This window comes from Bubalus kerabau, chromosome 1 (assembly GCF_029407905.1).
Source record: "Bubalus kerabau isolate K-KA32 ecotype Philippines breed swamp buffalo chromosome 1, PCC_UOA_SB_1v2, whole genome shotgun sequence".
Classification (NCBI taxonomy): Eukaryota; Metazoa; Chordata; class Mammalia; order Artiodactyla; family Bovidae; genus Bubalus; species Bubalus kerabau.
Window position 1 is genome coordinate 87,159,657 of NC_073624.1, and position 14,402 is coordinate 87,174,058.

At 39.8% G+C, this 14,402-nt stretch overlaps 1 protein-coding gene across 1 annotated transcript in view; it reads right to left on the minus strand.

Moving 5' to 3' along the window:
• Positions 1-3,636: 3,636 nt before the first annotated feature.
• Positions 3,637-14,402, minus strand: part of DBX2 (developing brain homeobox 2) — a 37,104-nt gene continuing 26,338 nt past the window's right edge. The window contains exons 3-4 of the mRNA XM_055566315.1: positions 11,852-12,039; positions 3,637-4,505 (exon numbers count right to left, since the gene is read on the minus strand). Of these exons, the coding sequence (XP_055422290.1) occupies positions 4,167-4,505; positions 11,852-12,039 (527 nt within the window). The 3' untranslated portion in view covers positions 3,637-4,166. The remainder of the gene's footprint in view (positions 4,506-11,851; positions 12,040-14,402) is intronic.

A 14,402-nucleotide genomic window follows, 5' to 3' on the forward strand; every position in this document is an offset into this window, starting at 1 on the left:
GAATACAGGGGGCCAGAAATGACATGTGTGGTTTACACAATGGCACCCCACTCCAGTACTCTTGCCTGGAAAATCCCATGGATGGAGGAGCCTGGAAGGTTACAGTCCATGGGGTCGCTAGAGTCAGACACGACTGAGCAACTTCACTTTCAATTTTCACTTTCATGCATTGGAGAAGGAAATGGCAACCCACTCCAGTGTTCTTGCCTGGAGAATCTCAGGGATGGGGGAGCCTGGTGGGCTGCCGTCTGTGGGGTCACACAGAGTCAGACACGACTGAAGTGACTTAGCATAGCATATTTGAAAAGTGAAGTAAGTATATGTATGATTTTCAGCGGATGGAGTGGGAGGTGTGGGTACTTTTGAAGAGCATGTATGAAGTATATTCCAATCTGAGCACATATACAAAACTGGTTGGAAGGTATGGCATTACAGGTATGGATTTTTAAAGACTGAACCACTGGCCTGAATAACCAGGTTACCCATTCAAACCACTTTAGCACTAAGAAAATAGAATTGCCTGTTAAATATCAGTGATCATGGCTTTCACCATCTCCAGACCCCATGACCATTCCTAATCTGTATACTTCCAACTCTTTATACTTAGCTTTATATTTTTCTTCATAAAAGCTGAAGGATGGTGTTTACAATTTTTTCTTCTTTTCCACTGAAGGTAATTTGGCATGTTTTTAAAATTTTTAAATACTCTTGCCTTCAGGCTTCTATTTTCCTGGTATTTTATAGAATAGTGTTTGTCTGGAAGGCAGATAGCAAAAATACTCATATGTGATCATGTGGAGAAAAGTAGTCTGCATTCTGAAAGCAGAGGAAAATATTGGGTTTGACAAAATGTTCATTTGGGTTTTTCTGTAAGAGGTTACAGAAAGACTCAAATTTTTTGGCCAACCCAATACATGTGTAAGAATACCGTAGGTGGAGGGAACATTGGTTAAGCACAAGTTAAAGGAGAAAGGAGACCCTTGTCAATTAGACTATGAAGCTCAGCACTTCTCTCCAACAATTTGGGTAAATGAAGGCAAAGTCAAGGTACAACAAGCATATGCCTGTGGACCATATGTATGTGTTTGCGCATGTTCCCTAGATATCCCTAATATATTCATCCAAGGGGCTTCCCTGTGGCTTAGACTGTAATGAATCTGCCCACAATGCAGGAGACCCGGGTTCCATCCCTGGGTTGGGAAGATCTCCTGGAGAAGAGAATGGCAACCCACTCGAATATTCTTGCCTGGAGAATTCCATGGACAGAGGGAGCCTTGTGGGCTTAGCCCAGGAAATCGCAAAGAGTCAGACAGAACTGAGCAACTAACAATTTCACTTTCATATTCATCCAAGATGTTCTTTTCCTAAGCCTTTAATACATCCAAAAGTGAGGTTGCTTAGTCATGTCTGACTCTTTGCGACCCCAGGGACTGTAGCCTGCCATCCATGGAATTTGGCAGGGAAGGATACTGGAGTGGGTTGCCATTTCCTTTTCTAAGCAGGGTATCTTCCTGACCCACGGGTCGAACCCAGGTCTCCCGCACTGCAGCCAGACTCTTTACCATCTGAGCCACCAAGGAAGCCCCTAACACATCCAAGGTAGAAAACAATTAAAAGATGCATCTGTGTATATGATTATCAGGCCAATCACACAGAGCCTCCACTGGGTCTCAGAATTCGAGGTGAAACCATGGGGAAAGATCATTTCAGCACCAAGAGGCCCACTTATAAAACTTGGGTAATTGGATAGCCAGGACGCAGGTTTATTTCATTTGATTTTCAAGTTATTCTCAAGAAACACTTATCCATGGAAACGGCTTATCCATGGATAAGCTCTCTATGATTTCTAGCAAAGAGTGAGAGAAAAATACTCTTTCATCTCACACTTAGGTTCTCCTATGAGACTATTCTCTATGGAGGAGGCTTCATAACTGAAGACTTTCATGAGTCTTTACTTTCCCAACATTTCAAAGTTAATAGAGAAGATACTGAAGAGAAAAACATTCCCCAAGTAAGATACTAAAAAGTAAAATGTCCTAGAGGGGTGGGATGTAGGGAGGAGGTTTAAGAGGGAGGGGACATATGTACAACTATGGCTGATTCATGTTCATATATGGCAGAAACCCAACACAATTTGTAAAGCAATTATCCTCCAATTAAAAATAAATATTTTTTAAAAGTACGATGTGTTTCTGAATTTCTTTAATAAATTTCACTTCAGTCTTCAAAATGTATGTCTTACAACGCATCCCATAACTAGATGAATACATTCACAATGGTATACAACCCCAAATGGTTGGTTAAATTTCAAGAGTTGAAACTTGACTGCCAGGGGTCAAATTCCATTTATTAACCTCATGACCTTGGGTAAATTACCCTAACCATACTGCTCCAGGTCCCTTGTCTAGGTAACAAGAATCCTAACAGTAATAGTCCCTACACTTCATTAGGTCTTGTCATGAGGATTAAATGAGTTAATTCACCCTAAAGGCTTAGCACAGTCTCCAGTACATAGAAAGGACCCAATAAATGTAAATGAGGTTAACATTATATAAATAAAAGAAACCATACTATAACTCATTTTAAGACAGGTTTTAAAATTGAAATTGTTGACAGCAGACCTCTGCCTTCACTTCCCACAAAGAGGGATTGAGTCTTCTGAGATGACTTGCAAGCAAAAGATACAGATATAAACTATCATACACCAAATCAAATTCCATTCACACAAAATAATTTCCTCATGTTGACAAAATTGTTATCTTCAAAAATATTACCTTTGCTAAAAACTCTAAACTCTCAAAGCCAATAGCTAAGAATGTAAGCAAATTAGAAGTCACTCTCTCTATGTAGCTTTCTAACAAAATTCCACATCATGAACTTCTAATAATGTTTCTTGTCCACAGATTATAATAACCTACTTCAAAATCACATCATTTCCTTTTTCTGCCTCATTTCCTTCAAAGCGAAGCATAATTTTTCTTGGACCTAGAATAAAAAATTCTAGCTGAACTAAGCAAATCATTACCAGAAATGAAATTTTATAATAATACTATTTCACAGTATTCAAAAAACATAAAACATCTGTGTGGTATTTGTTAATACATAAAAATAACCTAATATTATCGTGTATACCACCTAAGTGGAAAATTTAGTCTATAACCAGAAGTGCAAATAGAAATCCCTACAGATTCCATCTGTGTTGGGTTTTGAAGTCCTGTTGGGAACATTTAAGAACTGTGACACTGAAGTCTTAGCCAGAGGTCCCAGACTTCTTGGCACAGATATTTGTTCAGCCAACACAGTATTTCAACAATTATTAAACTCACAGATCTTTAGGTGGGCCATGCCCTCTGTTTTCCTGACATGCCCTTAAAGGCATTTTATTTGGCAAACCCTGATTAAGGCCCATGATTACAGAAAAGAGATCATATGATAATCAGCAGTTAAATAGGTACCTCCATCACTGACAGCCTGAAGTCCAGAGCCTGGAAAATTAAAGATACTAACAGTCACATTCAGAAATTCTTCCAGCTTGCCTACTGGACTAATTTTAAATACATACTTTCAACGTATATATTTAACAATGGCACATTTAATTAGGACTGCTGAGCTGAGTTGTTAAAAAAACATTTATAGCTGGATATTGAAAGAAGCCAGAAAAAAGAGAATTTTTAAAAACATGTTCTATTGATATGAAAATTTGCACTAAAGTCCAAATTTCACATGATTTTTAAAAAATTAAAAACATTCAGTCCATCGTTGGTTTTTCTGCATATAAAAGGAAGTGAATTTGCTCAATGCACTATATAGAAAGGAACTAGTTTCTACTAATGTATTTTTAATGACTATTTATATATATACACACACATAGAGACACAAGCTTATATGCACAAACTCGGAGCAGTGACTGAGTCAACTATTACTCTTGGTTTTTTTTTGTTTAGCTTCATCACAATTTCCAGGAGATTCTGTTCCACTTACAAATTAAGTCTGAGTCTAGGACCCAAATAAAAGAACACTGGAGAGGGTTTCCTAAAACATTAGTCCATGTTTCACTCCTAAGGTATTAGGTATTAGGCACTGATGAGGAACAAGCTAGCAGGCTTTAGAGCCCGAATGTTATTAATCAAGCGTTCTTTTAAGTTAACGTGGCAGACTGTGTCCATTCACACTGTGCCAGGAAGTACACTCTTGTCTCTCACGTCCTCTTCAGAACACAAATACAAGGCACCTTGCAGTGACTTTGCTGCTGGGGGCAGTGCCTCTGCCCCTGGACTCCCCTGGATTAGTCTCTCTGAAGGTTCAGGCGAATTCTCCCTCCATCCTGGACTCGGGTGCTGCTGGGAGACTTCCCAGAGTGAAGCACACGGAGAAGGGAAGCCTAGAGCCGATCTCGAGAGGGGGTCCTCCTGAAGGACTACTTCTTGGAGACACCTGTTGGAAAGTACTTCCTTTTCTTTGGAATTCCGCCATTTCATTCTTCTGTTCTGAAACCAGATTTTCACCTAGTAATGAAGTAATTGAACAAAATGATCACTTAACTCCACATTGCTTCAATTCAGCATTTTAAACTGTAATTTTTCCCACTGTTCATTCCACAGAATGCCTTATTATGAGAGCCAGCCTAGCAAAGTCCTTGTAGTTTTTCAGTCCAGAAATATCTGAGAAATTACTTTAATATAACATCTCCACACACACTTACGAAACAAAACAACTGTGGTTAAGTTGGTGACATCCTGTAAGTCGGACATCTTTCAAGACTGGTTTAACTCTCTTCAATATTTTAAAACCTCATCTAGTCTATGCTAAATTATTTATCCAAAGGAAATGTTATCAGCTAGTAATATCATCTGAGTGGTTTTGTTGTTGTTTTTTTTTGGTGCCAGGTGTCAAGCCAGGCACTCAACATAGATTTTAAAATTTGATCCTCACAGTGACTGCAGGAAGTCCTTATTGCTCACATAAGAAAACTGAGGTTCAAAGCAATGAACTAGCTCAAGGTCACACAGCTTGTAAAATGGAAGTACTTAGACTAGACTCAGTGACAGTCCCACTCCAGTGCTGAGGCTCCTATAAACATTCATACTTCATCAGAAACTTTTGGAGACTAAATTAAGACTATATTTCATAATGCTTAGATAAATTGCAGGCTTACTATAATTTCCAAGTTCGAGTACTCCCACGGCTTATCAACTTCAAAGAATTAGGCTCAATAAATTACACCTGATTGTAACGAACCTTAAAGTGCTTATGATGGTAGCTTCTAATCTGAGCCATATCTGCCCCCATCCCACTTGAATCTTTTCTACTACCTTCCATCTTTACCTACTATGTAATCAACTGTACCTGAGAAAAAAACACCACAATTGGTTTCCTGGTGGTTGAAAAGTCAATCACATTGCTTTCCTGTGCATTACCCTGCATCCTTCTGAGTAGCTTTCTATTTTTAAAACAAAAACTGGAAAATTTTTACCTAAAGAAATAATTATTAAAGTGTACAAACCAAATATTTCTCCCAATGAAGTAAAACTCTAACTTTAACTGAGCCGGTCTTTCCAGATTGGCAAAACATTCTTTCAAAGTGAGTGGCAATGTCCAAAATGGCTACAAAAGAAGCTTATTGCAGGCAGCTGAGTCCGAAACACAGCCGTCTCAGTTACAAGGCTTTTTATAAGAAAACAGTACTACTGTGTACATACCAGAGCATTTGGTTCTGTTCATAAACTCATTTATTATTTGCAGTAGGCATTTACTCCCAGAAAATCTGCCAAGTATTTCTAATGGGTCTTTACTAAGACAGTTACGTGTTCCCATTAGTGATTCTTGCCTTTCTATCACATCAATTATTTTCTTCTCGTTAGCTTTTCTGTCTAGAAAATTTTTGAGTAATATCTCAATTTGAAGAAAATCATAAAAGATGTTTTTTCATAAGTGGTATCAGGACAAGAGTACCATAAGTGATACTGGGACAAATGTACGTACTTGGGGAAAATCATAAAAGGTCTCGGCTTCCCCAGTGGCTCAGTGGTAAAGAATCTGCCTGCAATGCAGGAGACCTGGGTTCAATCCCTGGGTCAGAAAGATCCCTGGAGCAGGGCATGGCAACCCATTAAACTAATCTTGCCTGCAGAATCCCATGGACAGAGGAGCCTGGTGAGCTATAGTCCATAGGGTCACAAAGAGTCAAGACATAACCGAAGCAACTTAGCACACATACATGCATAAAAGTTCTGCCTCTCAATAAAAATCTCAGATAGATAAAACAGCTAAACATAAGCACAAAACTATAAAGGTTCTAGAAGAAAATATAAGAGATGATCATTACAGTCTTAGGGAGATGAATGTTTTCTTAAGCATGACACAAAACAGTAAGGCTACAAAAGGAAAGCTAGATCTGACTACATAAAAAGGAGAAACTTTTGGACAAATAAAGATGACCATAAACATATGAAAAAGCCACAAATTACTCAAAAGAATTAAAAGCAGGGATTCAAAGAGGTATTTGTACACACAGTGTTCACAGCAGCAATATTTATATTAGCCAAAAGGCGGAAGCAACCCAAATGACCATTGATGGATGAGTGAATAAATGAAATGTGGTCTATATATACAATTGAATATCATTCATCCCTAACAAGGAAGAAAGTTCTAACACATGCTACAATACAGATGGAACTTGAAGACATTATATCCAGTGAAATATGCCAGTAACAAAAGGACAAATACAGTATGATTCCACTTATATGAAGTACCTAGAGTAGTCAAATTCATAGAGACAGAAAATAGAATGGTGGTTGCCAGGTGCTTGGGGTAGGGAGAAACAGGGAGTCATTGTTTAATGAGTGCAAAAGTGCAAAATTTCAGATTTGAGCAATGAAAAAAGTTCTGGAATGGATGGTGATGATGGCTGCCTAACAATGTGAATGTACTGAACTGTACACTTTCAAAAGGTTAAAATGGTAAATTTTATGTTATGTGTATTTTACCACAAAAAAAAAAAGCCACAAACTTGGAAGGGATTTCTGTGACAGCTGTTAACAGGAAAATGTTACTAACCATAATATTTCAAATATTTTGATTAACAGAGAAAATAATTGCTGCATATCCATCAACAAAAAGACAATATGATAGAAATGAAATGGTATAGCCATGAGAAGTCTAAATTCAGATGAAAATAACCAGTAAAGTGATTAAAAGATTCCCAAGTTCTGATAACTAGGAAAAAAATTACAAATACAAGCTGCCAATAAAGGTGGAAACCTTTTCAAAAATTTAAATAATGGGACTATTTAAAAAAAGGGGGGGACTGTTCATTAGTAGGAGTGAAATCTGACACAATTCAATATCTTGATACAATATTATATTTGGAAAGGAATTTTTTAATTGATCGCAATTTAAAATATACATAAACTTTAACCTATAAGTCCCACTCCTAGTTTCCTATCTTACTTTTAATATTTTTAAAGTGCATAAAAATATGTAATAGTAAAAACTAGGAGGTAACTTAAAGCTGAAGATGGCTAAGTGAATTACAGTATATCCATGTAATGGTCAGTTCTAAGACACTAAAGAAAAATGAAGTAAATATGTATGCAGGTATGCAAGGATGTATCTCATGACATTTGAATGTGGGCAGGGGGGAAGCAAAGTGTAAAACAACAGTCATTGTCAACAGCATTTTCATAATAGCCAAAAAATGGGAACAATCCCAATGGCCACCGTTAGAATGGATAAACCGTGGTGTACCATGTAATACTGCGCAGTGATAAGTGTAAATGAGCTACTGCTACAACACAGCCACAGGGATGAATCTCACAAGATATGGTCAGTGAAAGAAGCCATACACCAAAGAATATGAACTGAGTGATATTATTTATACAAAGCACAAAAATGGGCAAACTAATCCGTGCAGTTCAGTCAGGAAGGAGCAGGTAGTGTCTGGGAGCGGGTGTGCAGGGGGCACCTGGCCCCATGGTAAAGTTCTACTGCCTGGGCTGTGTGCTGGTTACACAGGTGATTCGTACTGTCCTTTGGAAAACATCAAAATATGTGCAGAGTGTGATCCCATTTTTACCTAAAAATACATATATGTGCTTCTAGGTCACAGCTTCTTCCATCTGTAAAACAGAAATAACAGAAGTAGCTATTTTATTATCTGTAAATGACATCAAATGTCAGGGGATGTGGTAATCATTATGCAAGTCTATCTTTTTTTTAACAGGGCTTCCCAAGTGGCACGAGTGGTAAAGAACACACTTGCCAATCCAAGAGATGTAAGAGACTCTGGTTCGATCCATGGGTTGGGAAGATTCCCTGGAGGAAGAAATGGCAACCTACTCCAGTATTCTTGCCTGGAGAATCCCATGGACAGAGGAGCCTGGCAGGCTACAGCCCAAAGGGTCACAGAGAGTAGGCCACAACTGAAGTGACTTAGCATGTGTTTTTTATGTGTTTGTGCATATATGAGAAACATATAAGCTTATTTGGGAAAGGAGTATGACAAGGCTATATATTGTCACTGTGTTATTTAACTTATATGCAGAGTACATCATGAGAAATGCTGGGCTGGGTGAATCACAAGCTGGAATCAAGATTGCCAGGAGAAATATCAACAACCTCAGATATGGAAATGATACCACTCTAATGGCAGAAAGCAAAGAAGAATTAAAGAGACTCTTGATGGGGATGAAAGAGGAGAGTGCAAAAAAAAAAAAAATTGGCTTAAAACTCAACATTCAAAAAACGAAGATCATGGCATCCAGTCCCATCACTTCATGGCACATAGAAGGGGAGAAAGTGGGAGCAGTGACAGATTTTATTTTCTTGGGCTCCAAAATCACTGAGGACAGTGACTGAAGCCATGAAATTAAAAGATGCTCGCTCCTTGGAAGGAAAGCAATGACAAATCTAGATAGTGTATTAAAAAACAGAGATATCACTTTGTCATCAAAGGTTTGTATAGTTAGAGCTTTGGTTTTTCCAGTAGTCATGTACAGATGTGAGAGTTGGACCATAAAGAAGGCTGACAGCCGAACAATTGATGTTTTTGAATCGTGGTGCTGGAGAAGACTCTTGAGAGTCTCTTGGACAGCAAGAAGGTCACATCAGTCAATCCTAAAGGAAATCAACACTGAATATTCATTGGAAGGACTGATGCTGAAGCTGAAGCTCCAATACTTTGGCCACCTGATGAAAAGAGCCAACTCACTGGAAAAGACCCTGATGCTGGGAAAGATTGAGGGCAGGAGGAGAAGGGGATGACAGAGGATGAGAAAGTCAGATAGCATCATTGACTCACAGACCTGAATTTGAGCAAACTCCAGGAGATAGTGGAGAACAGAGGAGCCTAACATGCTGCAGTCCGCGGCATCACAAAGAGTCGGACACAATTTAGTGACTGAACAACAACAATGACAACATATGAAATAAGAAAATGTTAACCTACTTCTGAGCTGTTCACCAAATTCAATGAGATAAAAAACATTCTTTCCTGAGGCATTTGAATTTTAAAACCAATATAATCAACTATGTACAACTATGTGCCTATGGATAAGAACTGAGAGAGATAACATGAAAATATGGAAACAGTTTGTTTTCTCAGAGTGGAAATATTACAGTCAACTCCTCATAAATATTATTGAATAGGCTTGATGCAATCCTTTTTCAATAGTTCATTTTAAAGAAGATACTATGTACTATTATGGATTTTCACACTTTCTCAGAGCACTGTCAGATTAATCCTAGCCATTGTTGCTCTTTAACACCTAAGAATTCGCCTGCCAATACATTTGCAAGAGACGCAGGTTTGACCCTTGGGTGGGGAAGATCCCCTGGAAAAGGGAATGGAAACCCACTCCAGTATTCTTGCCTGGGAAATCCCATGGACAGAGGAGCCTGGTGGGCTATAATTCATGGGATTGAAAAACAGTCTCATGTGACTTAGCAACTAAACAACACCTACCTCAAGTTCCAATTCAACCAGAGGCCCCCAAACTTACAAAACTACACACTCATCCAGGCCAATGCAATGCAGGCCAGGCCTACTGAGCCCTCACGTGGTCCTTTCTCAGACCCAACAATTCCTCTGAGGACCAGAAAATTCCCATCACTAGACTCCCCAAGGATATATGGACCAGTCATATGACGGTCCCTTCCAGAGGTGGGAATTAGTGTAAGGCTCCAGAGAGATATATAAGTTTTAGAAGAACTACTGATCCTGCTCCTATATGGCAGTATAACTAACCTGCCAGGCACTGTTTACTATATTATTGTTTTATATTCTTATCTAATTGCTCGTAAGCTTCTGCTTTGTCTTCTCAGTTGGTTGTAAACATTCCTGGGATCCAAGGAGTGTTACCTGAATCAATACTTATCAATTTTCCCTCTTACCTAGCACAGAGTGTGTTAATTGCTCAGTCATGTCCGACTCTTTGCAACCCCATGGACTGTAGCCCACCAGGCTCCCCTGTCCATGGGATTCCCAGGCAAAAATAGTGGAGCGGGTAGCCATTTCCTTCTCCAGGGGATCTTCCTGACCCAGGGATTGAACCTGTGTCTCCCACATTGCAGGCAGATTATTTACCATGAGAGCCACCCGGGAAGCTCTGAGTCCTACATAAAAGTGCGAAACTGAGGCACAGAGCAGTCAATTAAGGGCATGGGCTCACCAGTACCACACATGAGGAAAACACATACTGGCTGATCTAGGCCAACTACCCTCAACCACATCTTGTACTGCTTCCTATGACTTCAAAAAGTCAGGGGTCAGGGGGACAGATTACTTCCCTGGGGAAAGGAAGCAAGGTTAAGAAAGGTTTCATCCAAAAATAACTAGTTTAGTAACATCTAAAGTTAGAAACCAGGTCATTTGTATTGAGGGGAAGTACAGAAGAACACGGTGGTTATACAGAGCCTCTGCTAGCCCTTTAAAGCTTTTATGCTGATTCAAAAAATTCAGGTAGATGGAGCCCTGCACCAGGAAAGCCAGTTAGACAAACGAGTGCCTGCTGCATTTCAGCTGCTGCCATCCCCATGAGCCAAGTGCCCCTGTGCACTGAACAGCCTGCACAAATGTACATAGTGGTTCCAGGTTAAAGAGAATGCAAATTCCAGAGTCAGGGTGCCTGGGGTGGGGAGCTCAGCTCCAGAGCAGTTTCACTCTGTGACACTGGATCTCTGTTTACTTCTCTACATTTCCTCATCTAGAAAATGGGGATATTTCATAACAAGGATTAAATAGGAAAATGCCAGTGCCTTATACTGTTAATTATTTATAAGTAGGCCAATCTTTAAATGGAATATGCTGCACTTCCCCAAAGGCCAGGAAGTCTCTTTCAAAATTATATGAAACGTCATTGTACAAGAAAGGTTTGTAAGGGTTGCAGACGTGAAATTACTTAACTGTACTTGACATAAGCCCACAGTACAAAATAATGACATCTATTAAGAGGTACTTATGAGTCATTCATTTATGCCTTGACTGTTGGATTGGAAATGAAGAAAAAGACAGGAAAATTGGTTCCTGCTTTTGTAGGCAATTATGCAGCCAGTTTCTCTGAAAACAGAGCAAACAATGTAATGATGTAAATGCCACAGCCTTTGCTTTGCTTTTCATTTGGGAAGAATTAATCAGGCAAAAACCTAGACTTCTCAGCAAATGGACCAATTTCCAAACAGGAATTGTTGCACATATTTCCACTCACTAAAAAATTATGAGAATCGTTTCAATAATGCTTCGGGGTCCAGAATTATGCTTAGTACAAGGAACAGTTGCCAAATGAATGGATTTCATTGGATTCCTTCAGAAACCAGGAGCTGTGTGCTGATCACACATCTTCCTGCTCATCAGTACCTGTGATTCTTTTAGTCCCAAGTTGATGGCAAGTTTCTTTCGGTCTGTTTTGCTGATATATTTCTGCTTCTGAAACATTTTCTCCAGAGCCTTTCTCTGATCCTCAGAAAAGACAGCTCTTCTTAAAATGCCCCTCCGAGCTTTGGAAGTAGATTCTTGGGTCAGAAGAGGCAGTACACTCTCTTCTCCTAGAGAGAAAAAAAAATACAAAAAGCCCCGTTAGCTTTGGGAGGAGAATTCCACTCATATTCCCTAGAACCGTATCCTCCACCTCTTTGCCATGGCCAAATTATCTCATCTCTGAACTCTGCACATGTACAGTGCTTGTTAACCTCTTTTTGGTCATGGACTCCATTGAGAATTTGATAAAAGTTCTTCACTGGGGGCAAAAAAAAACAACATACAGATGCTTGCCTTCCCAATTTTGCATGCCATCTCCGAAAGTCCATGGTCCCAGGTTACAAAGCTCCAATGTAGAACAAGTGATAGATGGTTTAAATACTTAATTTTCTCTAATTCTTCATTTATTTATTCATTTATTGTCTCAAATTGTCGAGCACTTACCATATGCCAGGCACTCTCTGCTCAATACCACACAACGAGAAGTAAGACATATGTTTTATCATACTCATTACCTATAAAATCAAGGGGAGGCATTTATTGAACTAGCATCACAAGTGTGATGAAATATTCCTAAGGAGGGTTCCTTAGGAACACAAAACAATGGGTCTAACCTTAATGTGGGATGTCAGGGAAAGCATGCAAGAGTCGGAGATGTTTAATATGAGAAGGAAGGTTTGGAAGACCTCCAATCACCTCCTACCCTCTCAGTTCAGTTGGTTATCAACTCCCTCAGGGCAGAGACACTACTTTTTCTGCCTTTTTTTGGTTGGCACAACACTGGTTCCCAGCCTCTGTGAGTTTCATTCATCGTTTACCATTCATTCGTTCATTCAGTTTTCTAGTAGTGGTAGGCAGAATTATGTCCTTCCCAAAGATGCCCATGTCCTAATCCTCAGAGCACATGAATATGCTACATTAAATATCAAGGGGGAATTAAGGTTGCAAATGGAATTATGGTTGCTAATCAGCTGACCTTGAAATTGGGAGAGTATCTTGGAGAATCCAGGTAGGTCCAATGTAAGTGGAAGAGGGAGACAAAAAAGGAAGTCACAGTCAGAGTTTTGAAGATGTCACACTTCTTCCTTTGAATATTGGAAGAAGGGGTGATAAGCCAAGAAATGCAGGCAGTCACTGGAAACTGGAAAGGCAAGGAAACAAATTCTCCCCTAGAGCCTCCAGAAGAAATGCAGCCCTGCCGACACCCGGATTTTAATCCAGTGAGACCCATTTCAGGCTTCTGACTTCTGTGACTGTAAGACAGTAAGTCTGTGTTGTTTTAAGATGTAGGTTTATGGAAACTGTTACAGCAGCAAGAAGACACGAGTGCACTGGGTATCAGACTCACTGGGCTAACTGCCGAGGAAACCAGACAAAAAGTACGTGGTCCCTGCCGCTAGGAGTTCACCTTCTCACAGCAGGACCAACACGCGAACATCACTCCAGAGTACAAGCACCAGCAGAGCAGGGACTCCAGCTTACAGTGGTAGCTGGTATGCATTTTGGTGCTTAATAATTATTTCTAAATAAAGAAGCAAATGAATGTCTTAAGTACTAGAATAGAATGATCTCAAAAATGCTCTGGCATTACAAAAAATCAAGTGACGAGTTCAGAGAAAACAGGCTGAATCAAGTCTAAAAGAACAATTCAGTTCCAGAGAAAAGGAACTAAGGCCAACCCAGGCATCCTTCAAAGTACTAAGGCACAAAGGAATAAAGTGTCACCAAAGAAAAGTAGTCCCTTGGACAGCAAGGAGACCAAACCAGTCACTCCTAAAGGAAATCAACCCTGAATATTCATTGGAAGGACTGATGCTGAAGCTTCAATACTTTGGCCACCTGATGCAAAGAGCTGACTCACTGGAAAAGACTCTACTGCTGGGAGAGATTGAGGGCAGGAGGAGAAGGGGACAACAGAGAATGATATGGTTGGATGGCATCACTGACTCAATGGACATGAGTTTGAGCAAACTCTGGGAGACAGTGAAGAACAGGGAAGCCTGGCATGCTGCAGTCCACGGGGTCACAAAGAGTCGGATGCGGCTTAGCAACTGAACTACAACAAGGAAAAGTAAACGGTCAGCAAGGCCAAGGAACGGCATAAAGCAGAGGGTACAAGCTAGAAACCATATCCAGCCTGGAGGTGCACTTTGTTTGGTCTTAGACTGTTGGTAAAAAAATTCTGATTTAGCTGTTCATAATTAATAATTGGGAGGTTTTATTTGAAGCTCAGGTTTTCAACATATTTTCAAAGGTAACCTCACTGCGCTTACCTTCCCACAGAGCAAAGAGTTACCAGGGTGAGTGGCAGATGCCCCCATAGGAAGCACGTGCTCCCTAGTTTGCCATAGCCTCATTAACTTGCTTTTTACCTGTCAGGCTCTTGAAGACATCTGGACCTGTGCTGTAGAGATTATGGAATGGAGTGGAA